This window comes from Musca domestica, unplaced genomic scaffold, assembly GCF_030504385.1.
Source record: "Musca domestica strain aabys unplaced genomic scaffold, Musca_domestica.polishedcontigs.V.1.1 18, whole genome shotgun sequence".
NCBI classification, from domain to species: domain Eukaryota; kingdom Metazoa; phylum Arthropoda; class Insecta; order Diptera; family Muscidae; genus Musca; species Musca domestica.
In genome coordinates, this window is record NW_026712238.1 from 6,188,304 (window position 1) to 6,201,657 (window position 13,354).

The 13,354-nt window shown below is 37.5% G+C and overlaps 1 protein-coding gene across 1 annotated transcript; it reads left to right on the forward strand.

The window, feature by feature from the left end:
* The first annotated feature begins 4,345 nt into the window (after window positions 1–4,345).
* On the forward strand, window positions 4,346–7,933 carry LOC131801858 (transcription factor btd-like). Its single transcript, XM_059120888.1, has 2 exons — window positions 4,346–5,675; window positions 5,836–7,933. The coding sequence occupies exons 1-2, from the start codon at window positions 5,158–5,160 to the stop codon at window positions 7,331–7,333; spliced, it is 2,016 nt and encodes a 671-aa protein (XP_058976871.1). The 5' UTR covers window positions 4,346–5,157; the 3' UTR covers window positions 7,334–7,933.
* Window positions 7,934–13,354: the final 5,421 nt, after the last annotated feature.

A 13,354-nucleotide genomic window follows, 5' to 3' on the forward strand; every position in this document is an offset into this window, starting at 1 on the left:
TCTCAGCTTTTCCTTGATATCCTAAAATTGGAACAAAAATTGAAAATAATGAACCCGCACTGACTGACTGTTCTCCGTGACTTAGACATATGTGCTCTTAGATCCTGGAACTTCATATTACAAATAAGCTGGTTGAAGGTGGACCTATATTGAGTCTATTTCGTAGAGAGAAATTCTGCCTTCAGAGGATCTTTAATGTCAAATTACAGCTCATATTCAGTTGGAAATAGTGGTCGAAATTATGGTATATTTAGTACAATATGCTAACGTATGTTGGAAGGGCCTACATTATAATAATACCCTACAACGCTGCGCATATTTAGTAGATCTTCAAATAACAAATAAAAGTTTTTGTGAGGAAATTGTGAGAATTAAATCATATCAAAGGAACTAATATATCAGTGGAATATCCTCCTCTAAATCGATTTCTACTAAATTTGCCGAGGCATTTGTGCCTTTTCAATTCGGACTCATTTGGTGCACAATTAACTTGAAATCGGATAAAGATATAAATCTGAACCGATCTCGATAAAATTTAGCAAAGGTATTTCTGAGCTGTATTTGATATATTTCCCCGAATATCGTTACTACAAGGTCCATATTACGGCTGTGTGGGGCAAATTCAACAAATCGGATGAACAATATATATGGGAGCTATAATTATATCTGAACCGATTTTCACCAACTGTAAAATAATTGTTTCTAGATTCAATTTTGTCGTAAGTGCCAAAATTCCATCCTATTTTAGTTAATATTATGCGTTTGGTGCACAATGAAAGGCACATCGGACGAAGATATATGTGGGAGCTATATCCAAATCTGAACCGATATCCATAAAACTTAACAAAGGTATTTCTGAGCTGTATTTCATATATTTCCCCGAATATCGTTACTACGAGTCCATATTACGGCTGTGCGGGGCAAATTCAATAAATCGGATGAACAATATGTATGGGAGCTATAGCTACATCTGAACCGACTTCGATCAAATTTGGCATCCTTATTTTTAGGCCTAATTTGGTCGTATGTGCAAAATTCTATACAATTTGGGCTGATATTACACGTTTGGTGCACAATAAAAGGCAAATCGGACGAAGATATATATGGGAGCTAAATCTAAATTTTGACCGAATATCTCCAATTTCTATAGGGTTCGTCCTTGGGTCAAACAAATGATTTGTGCAATATTTCATCGGGAAATAAATGCGGCCTGTACTTTGTTTACAAAAATACATGGACATACGGACGGACATGACTCAGAATGTGATTCTATGCAGATCATCATCGTTTCCCTTTGCCTATCACTATCTGGTGTAAGGTATGAAAATCAAATGTCGTTTGTTGCTAATTGCATCAGATAAGAATGGCTGAATTGATTTGGATAATTCCTTTTGCAAATGTTTGTCATACCCCAACTTGTTGACCACGCCCTCTATTTGCGATTTATCTAAAATTGGAAGACGGTTTCACCGATTCGCTAATTATTTTTTAATGTTCGCTGTAATTCAATTTAAACTCTTTTTGAAAGACAAGTTTTACACGCCCTCTATTTTCTAAAGAGATATTTAAAAATAATTTGCATTGCGTTAGTCATTGATGTTCTCTGAAATGCGTAAACCGATTTTGTATCTGCAAACTTTATATGAAGAAATAAGTCGATACCAAGGTTTATATGCATTAAAACACACTGAATGTGTATTGATTTATGAGTTATAGCCATTTTATTGTATTCATTTCGAAACATGTATTTTGAAAATATTTTTGTGAGTAAGTGACTGACTGATGAAATCTTGAAATCTTTGCATTTGGGTCAAACTTGGTGTTCAGGGGTGTGATAAGGCTGGGTTTTTGGAAATTCGTACTAAAAGTGTACTAAAATGTACTATACATTTAATCAAATGTATTGGAATGGAACTAGAATTTTAAAAGTCGGATTTTCTTTTTTTTTGGAATTTAAACTATAAGGGTACTAATTCCAAAAGGTTGTTTTCGAAATATGCATTAAATGTGGGAACAGTGGGTGAACGGATAGAGCTGGCTTGAATAAGGAGGTGGTTTTGGAAATGCTTGTAACAAACACACGAAAACTACTAAATGAAACTAAATTTGGAACTGGCTGAACGTATAGCATTTGCAATCTGAAATTGTTCATTGGAGTAAATATTAACATGTAAAAAAGCATCTAAGTTCGGCCGGCCGACCTTTAAATATCCCTCCACTATTTCGAAGGAAATTGAAAAATTTCAAAAGAAAAAAAAATAATCCGAAAACTATCACTTAAATGAAAGCCGTTATATGGGGACTATAAGAAGACGTGGACCTGCATACGAAAATGTTTGTCATAAGCTGTAGTGCCTATTACGAACTTCAAATACGAAGTTTGTTACAATTACGGTGAATAATGTCGCAGAAATCATGAAAATACGGAATATCGGGATATACCGTCATATGGAGACTATACGAAGACTTGGACCTGCATACAAAAATGTTTGTCATAGGCAGTAGTACCCATTAAGAAATTTTAAATAATTCCGGTAAATAATGTCGCTCAAATCATGAAAATTCCGAATATCAGGAGGTAATGTTATATGGGGGCTATACGAAAACGTGGACCGACTTGGCCCATTTACGAACTCAACCTGCCTACTGGTAAACTACGTATACAGACAGACAGACTGACGGACATCGCTAGATCGCCTTAGAATTTTACGCTGATCCAGAACATATGTACTTTGTAGGGTCTATTATGAATATTTCGAGGAGTTACAAACGGAATGACAAATTTAATATACCCTCCTTAGAATGGAGGTCACTTTTATGTATACCTTATACTGGTCGATATCACCATATTGAACTCACGTAAATATTCGATTATAAAAACTTTGTAGACTGAATTTCAAAACAGCTCAAGAAAATATGAGTAGGACCTTCGAACCACTTTAAAGATATTGGATCATGAAGCGGGATGACATTTCTATTTTGAAATAACTGTCAATGTGTGGTCCGAAACCACCAACATACCGACAAAATATGCTACCAATAAGGGTTTATATAATCTAAGGACCTTAAAAATGTAAAACAATGAAATAAAAAAAATGGTCGGCTTCACTGGCATGTTAGGAATTTCACAATAACTAAAATCGATCGGTATAAATGTAGAATACCTATGTCAAAAAAGGGAGCTATGTTGACATTTTTATAAATATACCTATAAAATTACGAACAGTCAAATCTGAGGATTTAAAAAAGGCCCATATTTAAGGTTATGTTGCTAAAATGTTTTAAAGAGAACTTCCTCTTTCCATGGATCAAAGAAATATATACAAAAATAACAATAGTATTGTATAGCCACATTTTGGAGTTTCAACGAAAAAGAAAACGCCCCTACAAATTTAAGGTTATACTATTTTTAAACTTAAGTGTCCTCTGCTTTAAAAACTAATCTAAATTTTCCATAGAACTAGTTTAGCTTTAATACCCAACTATTCTGTTCAAATTTTAAATAATTTTTTTAATAGAATTTCTTCAATTCAATTCTAATGAAGGGAGGTGGGGAGGGTGTTACCCTCAAATAAGTGTTTTAACACAAAAACATAGAGAAAAAATATCATAACGAGGAGGAGAGAAACTTAAACAGAAAACCCCTTTAAATTTTAGGGGTTTCTTAATTTAAGTCAATGAATGTGAGACGACAAAAAACAAATCCTCACAGAATTGGTATTTTCTATTGAGAGAAACAGAAGAATGTCCTTTGTTGCAACCAAAAATCAAAAGAAAAAACAATGAGTGTGCGTGAGCAATTTTTTTTTTGGTGTGCCAAAATAAAAAAGGAACGCACAAAACATTTACGCAGAGAGAGAGAGAGAGAGAAAGCAAGACAACCGCTGAACGTTAGAAAGAGAAAACATCGAATTTGTTTATTACAGTGATATACATGGGCAACAACAACATCGATGGTAATAAATTCCTTTATGAGAGATTAAAAATGCTTGTTGTTGGGATTTACATTTGTCATTGTTTACTTCCCCTCAAATGCCTCTCTAACAACGGATGGATGGATGGACGAACCAACCAACAACAGCCAGTCAGCCAGCCTAACACCACAGCTAACTACCTACCTACCTACCTTCCCATCTACTTGTGCATGCTCAATGAGCCTAGCTATGTGTGTGCTCTGTGCGATGAGAGTGCCGTTGCCAACGCGTGCTTATATCCTGCGGCCAGGTTAGAAAGAGACAAACGACTGCTGTGTGTCTCTCTCCGGCGCTCTCTTTTCATCTGCCGGGTGATTAAATGGTGTGTGCTGTCTGGCGAGGGTTATTATTATAAAATGCGCAGCTCTCGTCTCAAAACCTCACACTCTCTGCTCTGCCTTCTACACAGACACAACACTTCACACTCCACTCCACCACTCCTCCTCTGAGAGACCAAAGCAAACAAGAGTATTGGAATATTACAAAGAAGAAGAGTGGAAATACACGAAATCAAAAAAAAAAACATCAAATTTTCTTCTGTCTGTGTGTTTAACAAATTCGTATGGACGTTAGTCAGCTCTCTCGCTGCGTTTAAGCATTCAGTCGGCATCGATAATTACCGGTGGACGTATCGTCATCGTGGAACAAAGTTGTTCATTCGTTCGTTCGTTTCCTCTTTAAGGCAAAGAAGAAGAAAAAAAAAAAACACCAAGAAGTTTATCACACAAAAAATATAATTCTATGCCACTGGCCACTGTTGCCACATTATTGGGAATTATTATCAACAACAGCAACATCATCATCATCGCCATCGTCGTCATTGGCAAGAACCAAAAAGGCAACAGCAGCCTTCGAAGACACCAAGTGACCAGTAGTAGAAAATTGATTCCTGCAATTAAGACAATTATAGTTATTATTAAAGCTTTAAAGCTAAAGGCAAGGTGAAAAAGCCCTTGTACAAAAAACCACAACAACAAAAAGAAAGAAAAGAAAATTGGTGAAGGAAAAAATTCAAAAAAAGAAAAAGAAACAAATATTGAACTCAGTGCCATAAAAATTACAAGAAAATGTGCTTAACAATTAATTAACAATAACAACAGAAATTAAACAACAACAACTCAAAAAAAAATTAACAAAAAATAGTTTTCAACCAAAAACCCACACACACTCACACATCGCCAACATGATTGATGCAGCTTGCAATTATTTAAATCCCTATGCCACAGCTTCATTGGCCGCCACTTCATCACTGGCCCAATTGACCGATTTCACAACATCTCCGGGGGCGGCAGCCGGCAACAACAGCTCCGCATCCCTGTACAGCAGCAGCAGCAGCATCAGTAAGGCCACATTGACACCAGCCTCCTCGGTGGCCAGTGCCTCCAACTCAACGATTTCCGCATCCGTGTGCAATCCAATGAAATTGGAAATGCAATATCCGTCACAGCCATCGTCGACGGGCTCGGCATCGCCTAATTCCAGCATACAATCGGCCTCGGCATCGTCGGCCTCAGTGTCGCCCAGCATTTTCCCATCGCCCGCCCAGTCATTTGCCTCAATTTCCTCCAGTCCACCCGCATCGGCTACCTCGGCCTCACCTCTATCCGGCTCGCACACAGATTTGGGTGCGGCTGCAGCAGCCACGGCTGCCTATTCCTGGAATACGGCAGCAGCCTATACAGCTGCGGCATTGCCAACAAGGTATGTATTTGATGACAAGATGACAAACTAAATAAAAAAACATGATTTTGCAAAGGAGGACAACATTTCCGTTTCCTTTCATTTCCGTTTTGTTTTCGCTTTTGCTTTGGAATCCCTTTACTAATGCAATTTTTCTCTTCTTTTCGCTTCTCTTTTGCAGAACTCAATTCCCCTATGCCCAGTATGCCTCAGATTATTATGGCAATGTTGGCATGTCGGCAGCCTCGGCAGCGGCCGGAGCCTGGTTTTCCCATCAGGATCGTTTGTACCAGCCATGGTCGGGACAAACTTATCCCAGCTTCAATTTCGATGACATTGCCTTCCAGACCCAATTGCAAAGGCGTTCGGTGCGCTGCACCTGCCCCAATTGCACCAATGAAATGTCGGGCTTGCCACCAATTGTTGGACCCGATGAGCGTGGACGCAAACAACACATTTGCCACATTCCCGGCTGCGAAAGGCTCTATGGCAAGGCATCACATCTCAAGACCCATTTGCGTTGGCACACCGGTGAACGGCCTTTCCTGTGTCTGACCTGTGGCAAACGTTTCTCTCGATCCGACGAACTGCAACGACATGGTCGCACCCACACCAACTATCGGCCCTATGCCTGTCCCATTTGCTCCAAGAAATTCTCACGCAGCGATCATTTGAGCAAACACAAGAAGACCCATTTCAAGGACAAGAAAAGCAAAAAAGCCATTGCCGCCGAGGCCAAGGAGGCAGCGGCCCAAAATGCCAATATCAAACAGGAACATAAATCCAATGAAGCTGGTGAAAAATGTAGTCCGGCCAAATCGCCCAGCATGCCAGGCAATGGTGTAGCGGCGGCAGCCACACCAACCGCCTCGGCAGCCACCACCGTCAAATCGCCACAATCGCTGCAACAAAGGCTCAGTGCCAGCTCCACACAAGTTCAAATTCCTCAACTGCAATTGAAGACAGAACAACCTGAGGCTCCAACGGCCACAGCCGCCTCGGCTGCTGGCGGCTATAATCCCTACAGCAATTTGTATCATCAAAGTTCGTCCCTGTTCCAGCCGCATTTGAGCAACAGCAGTTATAACACCAACTCCTCGGCTGCGGGACTACAACAGCAAAGTCAAAACACACCGCCAACATTTGATTTGTGGAATCAGCAACAACAGCAACAACAACACAACCATCAACAACAACAACAGTCACAAAATAATTCCTCCTCAACACTAAATGCTACCTCAAACCTGGGAAATCTAATGAACTCCAACTCCAACAATATGACACAACAACAGCAGCAGCAACAACAACAACAGCAGCAGCATTCACAACAGTATCCTCCCCTGACAATGCAAAGTGAAACCCAACTGGCGGAATACGGCATTACCATGTCGACAACACCACCCTCCAATGGCAGCAGTAGCAGCAATCATCATCCTCATCACCACCATCCACATCATCACCATCATGCGGCCCATCCTCATGCCCACTCCCACATGCAACACAGCTCCACGTATTCCGGACTCATTGGACAAATGAAATCGGAATATCCCACATATGCTGATTTCACAGCTACCTCATCGGCCTATGCCGGAGCTGCCAGCTCAGCCTTCCATCATCATCCCCACAATCCCTGGGCTGCCGCTGCGGCATATCAACATCCTCATCATGCCACGGCCTAAGAAGCCTTCCCTCCCAACCCCTCGAAACACGTTAAAAGTGCAAAATTTTTGTGTGAAAAATCCCAGAAAATAATTTGAAACGGTTGACCGTTTCAATGTTGCGTTTTCCTTTTCGTTTTTGTTCAAAACAAAAATCCTGGATAATATCCTTTATCATTTTTTTCTTGATTGAAAAAGCAAATTTGGTAGGCATTTCTCAGTAGTTTATTGTTGCTTTCTTTAGATGATGTGACCGCCATCTCCCCATTTTCCACAACGGAGATCATCTCTTGTATATGTATGTGTGTCGTTTGCTAGAATATTTGTTGTTGCTTTTGTATTTTAAGTTTTTTTTTTTTTATTTCATTGTCAAATATCTTTGTAAAATATTTTCTTTATTTTCATAGTTTTTAATTTTTTTCTTCGATTTCAAGATTATCTTGAAATTGTTGTTTGTATATATTATTTTTAGTTTTAAGTTTTTATTATTATTTTTTTTAATATTTTTTTTTGTATATATCTATCAAATATGTATTAAACACCCAGTTTATCTAAGTAAATACTCTTGTTATGTTCATATTATAAATATTATGTATTTTTTGTCTTTAAGATATTACAAAAACAATTAAATAACAATAAACAAATATATAACTACAAAAAATTTTAACAAAAAAAAAAAAAAAAATATTTTGGAATTTATTTTTTGGTTTGGTAATGATATGGAGTTAAGAAACTATAAAGCATCTATGGAAACATCAATTATCGTCGAATGCAGGAAGAAACTAGTGATGAAGGAAAAAATCTATAATTGATTGATTCATTGGTCGACGGACACAATTAATTGTTCCTCATCATTTAAATCGGCAGAACAAAGCAAGTTATGTTCGGCTTTTCTGCAGAATAAGTTGTACTACATATCAGCTTTCAACGCCTGCCAAAATTATGAGTCTTATCGCTCCATTAGCTTAACATTCTTTCAACTCAGAGCCATAAAAAACGGCGAAAAACCTTGTCAGAAACTTCGGAAATATAAGTCAGAAGGCTTCATTTTATTTGACGTCATATATTCAAATGACCGATATGTATATACAGGGTTGACCATATTCGACGGACCCATGTTTTTTTTGGGCCCATTCCAATCGACGAGGCTTGTCCGCAGGCAACATTCTTTGCGTCAATTGAATTTTGTACGGAAACAAATGCAAATCAATGCTAATAATCCTTTGTAAAGTGGACCGAGCCATGCCCAACTGCTGAGAACGGCGTTTTTGGGATGTTTTTGGGGACCTCTCAACACTGGCTCGTACGGCAGCGATATTCTCGGCCGATCGCCTTGGTCGACTTTTATATGGCCTCTTCGGATTAGAAAGAGCTTTACCAGTCGAAAATTTTTCGTATAATCGCTTAATGGTGTTCTTAGAGGGCGCACTTCTCACAGTTTTTAATATTTTAAAAGCACGTTGAGTTTTCACAATTGACTTCAATTGACACAATTGACTATTTTAGAGCGCTCGCGTGGCGTGTATTGGTTCATGGTAAAAATCTGCTTGGACTGACGCTTCAAACGCGGTATGTCATTAAGCGATGTGACATCTCTGTCAAAAATTATGGCGTAGCCAGATGGGTCCGTCGAATATGGGCAACCCTGTATATCACCGAAATATGCAGGAGAAGGGGAGGCCAGTTTCTCCGACTGCTGTATTTTCACATCCTAAGGCCGGTATGGAAAATGTAGACCAACACCCCTTCGCTTTGCGGTTTGATGAAGGCGCATCACAAAATAGTTGTCAGATTATTTGTATTTTTTAATATTTTGAGAGCTCATAATACTAGTGTACATACCTTAGAGACTGGATCCAAATTTGACAAAAATATACGTAATTTATGAACTTTCAAAAAGACGTGACTTTGAGGGAAGTTACCAAAAGGAGAGCACCGCTATTGCTAATTTTCACAACTTAAGTTGGTACAACTAAATATTGCAAAAACAAGTATGCAAAGGATATGATCGTCCGGAGTCGACAATGTGATACCATACAACACTACAATATGTTGAAAGGCCCCTTATGCGCAAATCCATTTTGGAAGATTTCGTTTTTCATACGATGTCATAGAGCTCTACCCTTACAAAAAATACAAATAAACTGTCGATCACCTCAAGCAAGCGCTTCTCCGGGAATGGACTAAAATACCGCAGAGCAATATTCAGACAGCGTGTGACTGTTTCATTGGCCGTTTGAAGGCCATAATTCGTGCCAAATGTGACCAATTCGAACAAATCTAAATTTATTCTAGAATTTGATGCTATTTCCGACATTTTTTGCTTTAATTCAATAAAATTAAAAAAAAAACAAGTAAGCAAAGGCTATAGACGTGCGGGGCCGACCATGAGATACCCTACAACAATACAATATGTTCGAAGTCCCCTTATATCCAAATCCATTTTGGAAGATTTCGTTTTTGAAATAATGTCAAAGAGCCCCGCCCAGAGGTTACCCTTAATTTTTTTGGCCCGGAGAATTTGGCAAAAGTTGTTGTCCATTTTACAGCTAAATGTAATCCAATTGTTATCCAAAATGCTAGACTTCTTCCCTGTCCTTAACTCTCTTCCGATGCGAAATTCCGTGTCAATTAGTTTCAGTTGTGGCTTATAGAGCGACTACAAAATTAGGAAAAATTATTTTTTTAGTCCATTTGCACCTCTAATTGTACATCTTAAGAACAATAGGCTTTTATTCTGACCCTAACCCTACCCCATGCCAAATTTCGTGAGGATCGGACGATAGGGTAGTGTTGAAGGGTGTAAACATTTAGAAAATTTACAATTCAAAATTGTAAGTTAAATTGAAAAAATCGCATGCGTTATAAAATATGACATGAATTGAAAAAAATGGAATAAAAAATATTCACTTTTTTTACTGACAAAAGACCATTCCAAATTGATGGGAATTGTGAAAATCGGCCCAGCGGTTCTTGATTTATAAGCAGAATAAATAAGATCAATTCTTTTACATATCTATTGTACCTATTTTGCTATATATCCGATTTCTTGGCTATTAGCATCACTGTAATGGTCAGAAGTGATCTTCTAATGCATTTGTGTTGTGGCTGGGGTTGAAAATATTCGCGGTTTAGTGGAAATTTTCCTATTTTCTTACATAAAAGTTAGGGTCTATTTTACCCGCTAATTATTGTCCGATGGCCACCCAAATTGGTAGGTTTCTGCCCACTCCTAAACTCTAACTCCATGTAAATTTTGCAAAATCAGGAAAATTTTCTGTTTTTGGTCCATTTCAACCCCTAAATATTTTGCAATCATCATCTCCAAAAACAATAGGGTTCTATTCTGACCATAACCCCACCTCCGTTTTCAATTTCGTGAGGATCGGTTCATAATTGCGACCTGTAGCTTGATTACAAATTAACATGGACAGACGGACGGACATACTTAGCTAGAACTGCTCATCTCGGCGAGATAGGAAGATACATATATACTTTCCTATGTGGGAAACCAATATTTCGAGGTGTTACATAACTTTTGGCCCAATCAAACTTATAATACCCCCAACACATAGTGTTGTAGGGTATAAAAATTTAAAAGTAAAAATATTTATCTTTATCCGTTATCATGTTTATTGTGTACCAAATGGCCAAAATTATCAGCCCAAATGGACTGCATTTTGGAAATTCCGCCTTATTTCATGCTAAAAACAAATTTGCTGTAAATCAGTTCAGAAACACCTATAGCTCCCATATATATGTTTCATCCGATTTGGGGTTTAAAGTCGCTCACATGCGTAAAATGCACTCCACAAGAATGGTATTTTGTAGTACACAACTTATGCATCTTGAAAATACCTCTGTCAAATTTAATCGAGATTGGATCGAATTAGGTTATAGCTCCCATACATATCTTTATCATGTTTATTGTGCACCAAATGTCTAATATCCGGCCAATTGGACTGCATTCTGGCAATTCAGACTTAATTCATCGTAGAAACCAGCATTTCAAGTTTGTGTAAATCGGTTCAGATATGGCTATAGCTCTCATATATATGTTTTATCCAATTTGTGATTTAAAGTCCCTTACACGTGTAATATGCACTCCACATAAAAGATATTTGGTACTAGATAACTTATGCATCTCGAAGATACCACTGTCAAATTTCATCGAGATCGGATCGGATATAGCTTCCATATATATTCAGCCCAAATGGACTGAATTGAGTGAATTCATCTTAGAACTAAATGCTTGAAATTTGGTGAAAATCGGTTCAGGTATAGTATAGTAGTCACATGAGTAATATGCACACCTTAAAAATGATATTTGATTCCGGAGTTCAGATACTGCTCGAAAATACCTCTGTCAAATTTTATCGAAATCGGTTCAGATTTTTTATAGGTGAGATATATATCTTCACCCGATTTTGCGGTTATTGCTCACTATATGTAATATTAGCCAAAATTGAATATGTTTTTCCAAATCCAACCGGATTTTACCATTTGGTGAAACTCGGTCCGGTATATCTATTGCTCCAATAAATATTTTTCAATATATTCCTTATCGATTATGCAGTATATAGCGATGTTATTTGGTTAATAGTTGGTAGGACCTACCTCAATTACCAGTATACACTTTTTGTTACGGGAGCTCAACTAAATACGCTAGTCAGCCCCGTCCGACTTTTAACCTTTGCTTACTGGTTTAAAAGCAGTAACCCATCCGTTCTGTAATATTAGCTTCAAATTGATATAGTGTTTCCCATGAATACACATTAACATGTTACACCAAGAATTGCCTTCTCGAAGCCTCCTTGGGTGTCTGTGCGTTGGAGTTTTGTCGAAGCCCGGGAGTGACGCATCGCTGAAGCCTACACTTCGAATCCGACTTATTAATCCAGATAACATCATATAAACAATTCCACTTTAAATATCACAACAGGAAAATTGATTTATTTTTCTGCAATGACCACAGCTATTTTTGTTTTTTTTTTTTTTTTTTTTTTTCAAAATTATAAACCACAAATCAAATCGAATAAGTCGCACATTCCCATGATTGTACATACGTCCATACATATGTATGTGTGTAGGTTATGGCTTACCATCAACTAACAATTAACCTATCAAAGATGTTTTGGAAAGATAAATTTCTAAAAGAAACAAAAAAAAAATGTTTTCGTTTTCTTCATTTTTAATTAATTGTTCAATGATGACTGTGGTGTGTTGTGTGCGTGTGTGTGTGGTAGTATGGTGTCTGTTGATCTTTGCTGTTCATGGTGGTCTGTGTCTTTCCAACTCCCATGGTATTGCTTGACAAACCACCAATAGCTTGGCTGATTTGAAGAGCTTGATAAGTCTTAGAGCAAAGATCAGGGATTTATTTTAGCCGCGTCTGTGCGGTTTAATTGAAAGAAAAAATATTTTTGTAAATATTTCCGCTGTAGTTTATCCGATGAGGAATGTAGAATTTTTGAAAATTAATTATTTGCAATAAATTAATTAAAATTTAATTTAAAGAAACGAATTTATGTGAGGAGAGGGAAGTTTACACTATCAGAAACTTTTCTAATGTAGAAAATTAAATCAGGACTAAATATGGATAAGAAACATATGACAAAATCTGATTGTTTTGTCTTTGACGTCATCATTCCAAAATTGTGTTTCGTAGGAGAATTTTGCAAAAACTCACAAAAGTACTGCCATAACCCTAAGATGTGTTTTTTTATTTTTTATGCATTTCTTGCATTTAGGTAAGATATAGACTTTTGATATTTTCTGGGACTTATAAAAGAATTTTATGATAAATCAATGTGTAGAATATTTAGACTTGCTACGATCCCGTTCAAAGGGAGTTTTAAGCCATATTCTAAATAAAGAACCAAAAAGACGCCCCTGGTAACTCGCTTGAGGGTAAAAAATGTCAACCAAAGTAATTTCCGTATTGTAATCTAAAACATTGGCAAATACACTATATATATAACTGACTGACTAAAATTCGAACTTTGGTACGAAACTTCTAAACAGGTACCATTTGGTATAACA

Bases quoted from the DNA above. Each gene is read 5' to 3' on its own strand.
- LOC131801858 (XM_059120888.1), top strand. From the start codon at position 5,158: ATGATTGATGCAGCTTGCAATTATTTAAATCCCTATGCCACAGCTTCA. The intron at 5,676-5,835 runs GTATGTATTTGA...TCTCTTTTGCAG, and splicing joins GCTGCGGCATTGCCAACAAG to AACTCAATTCCCCTATGCCC.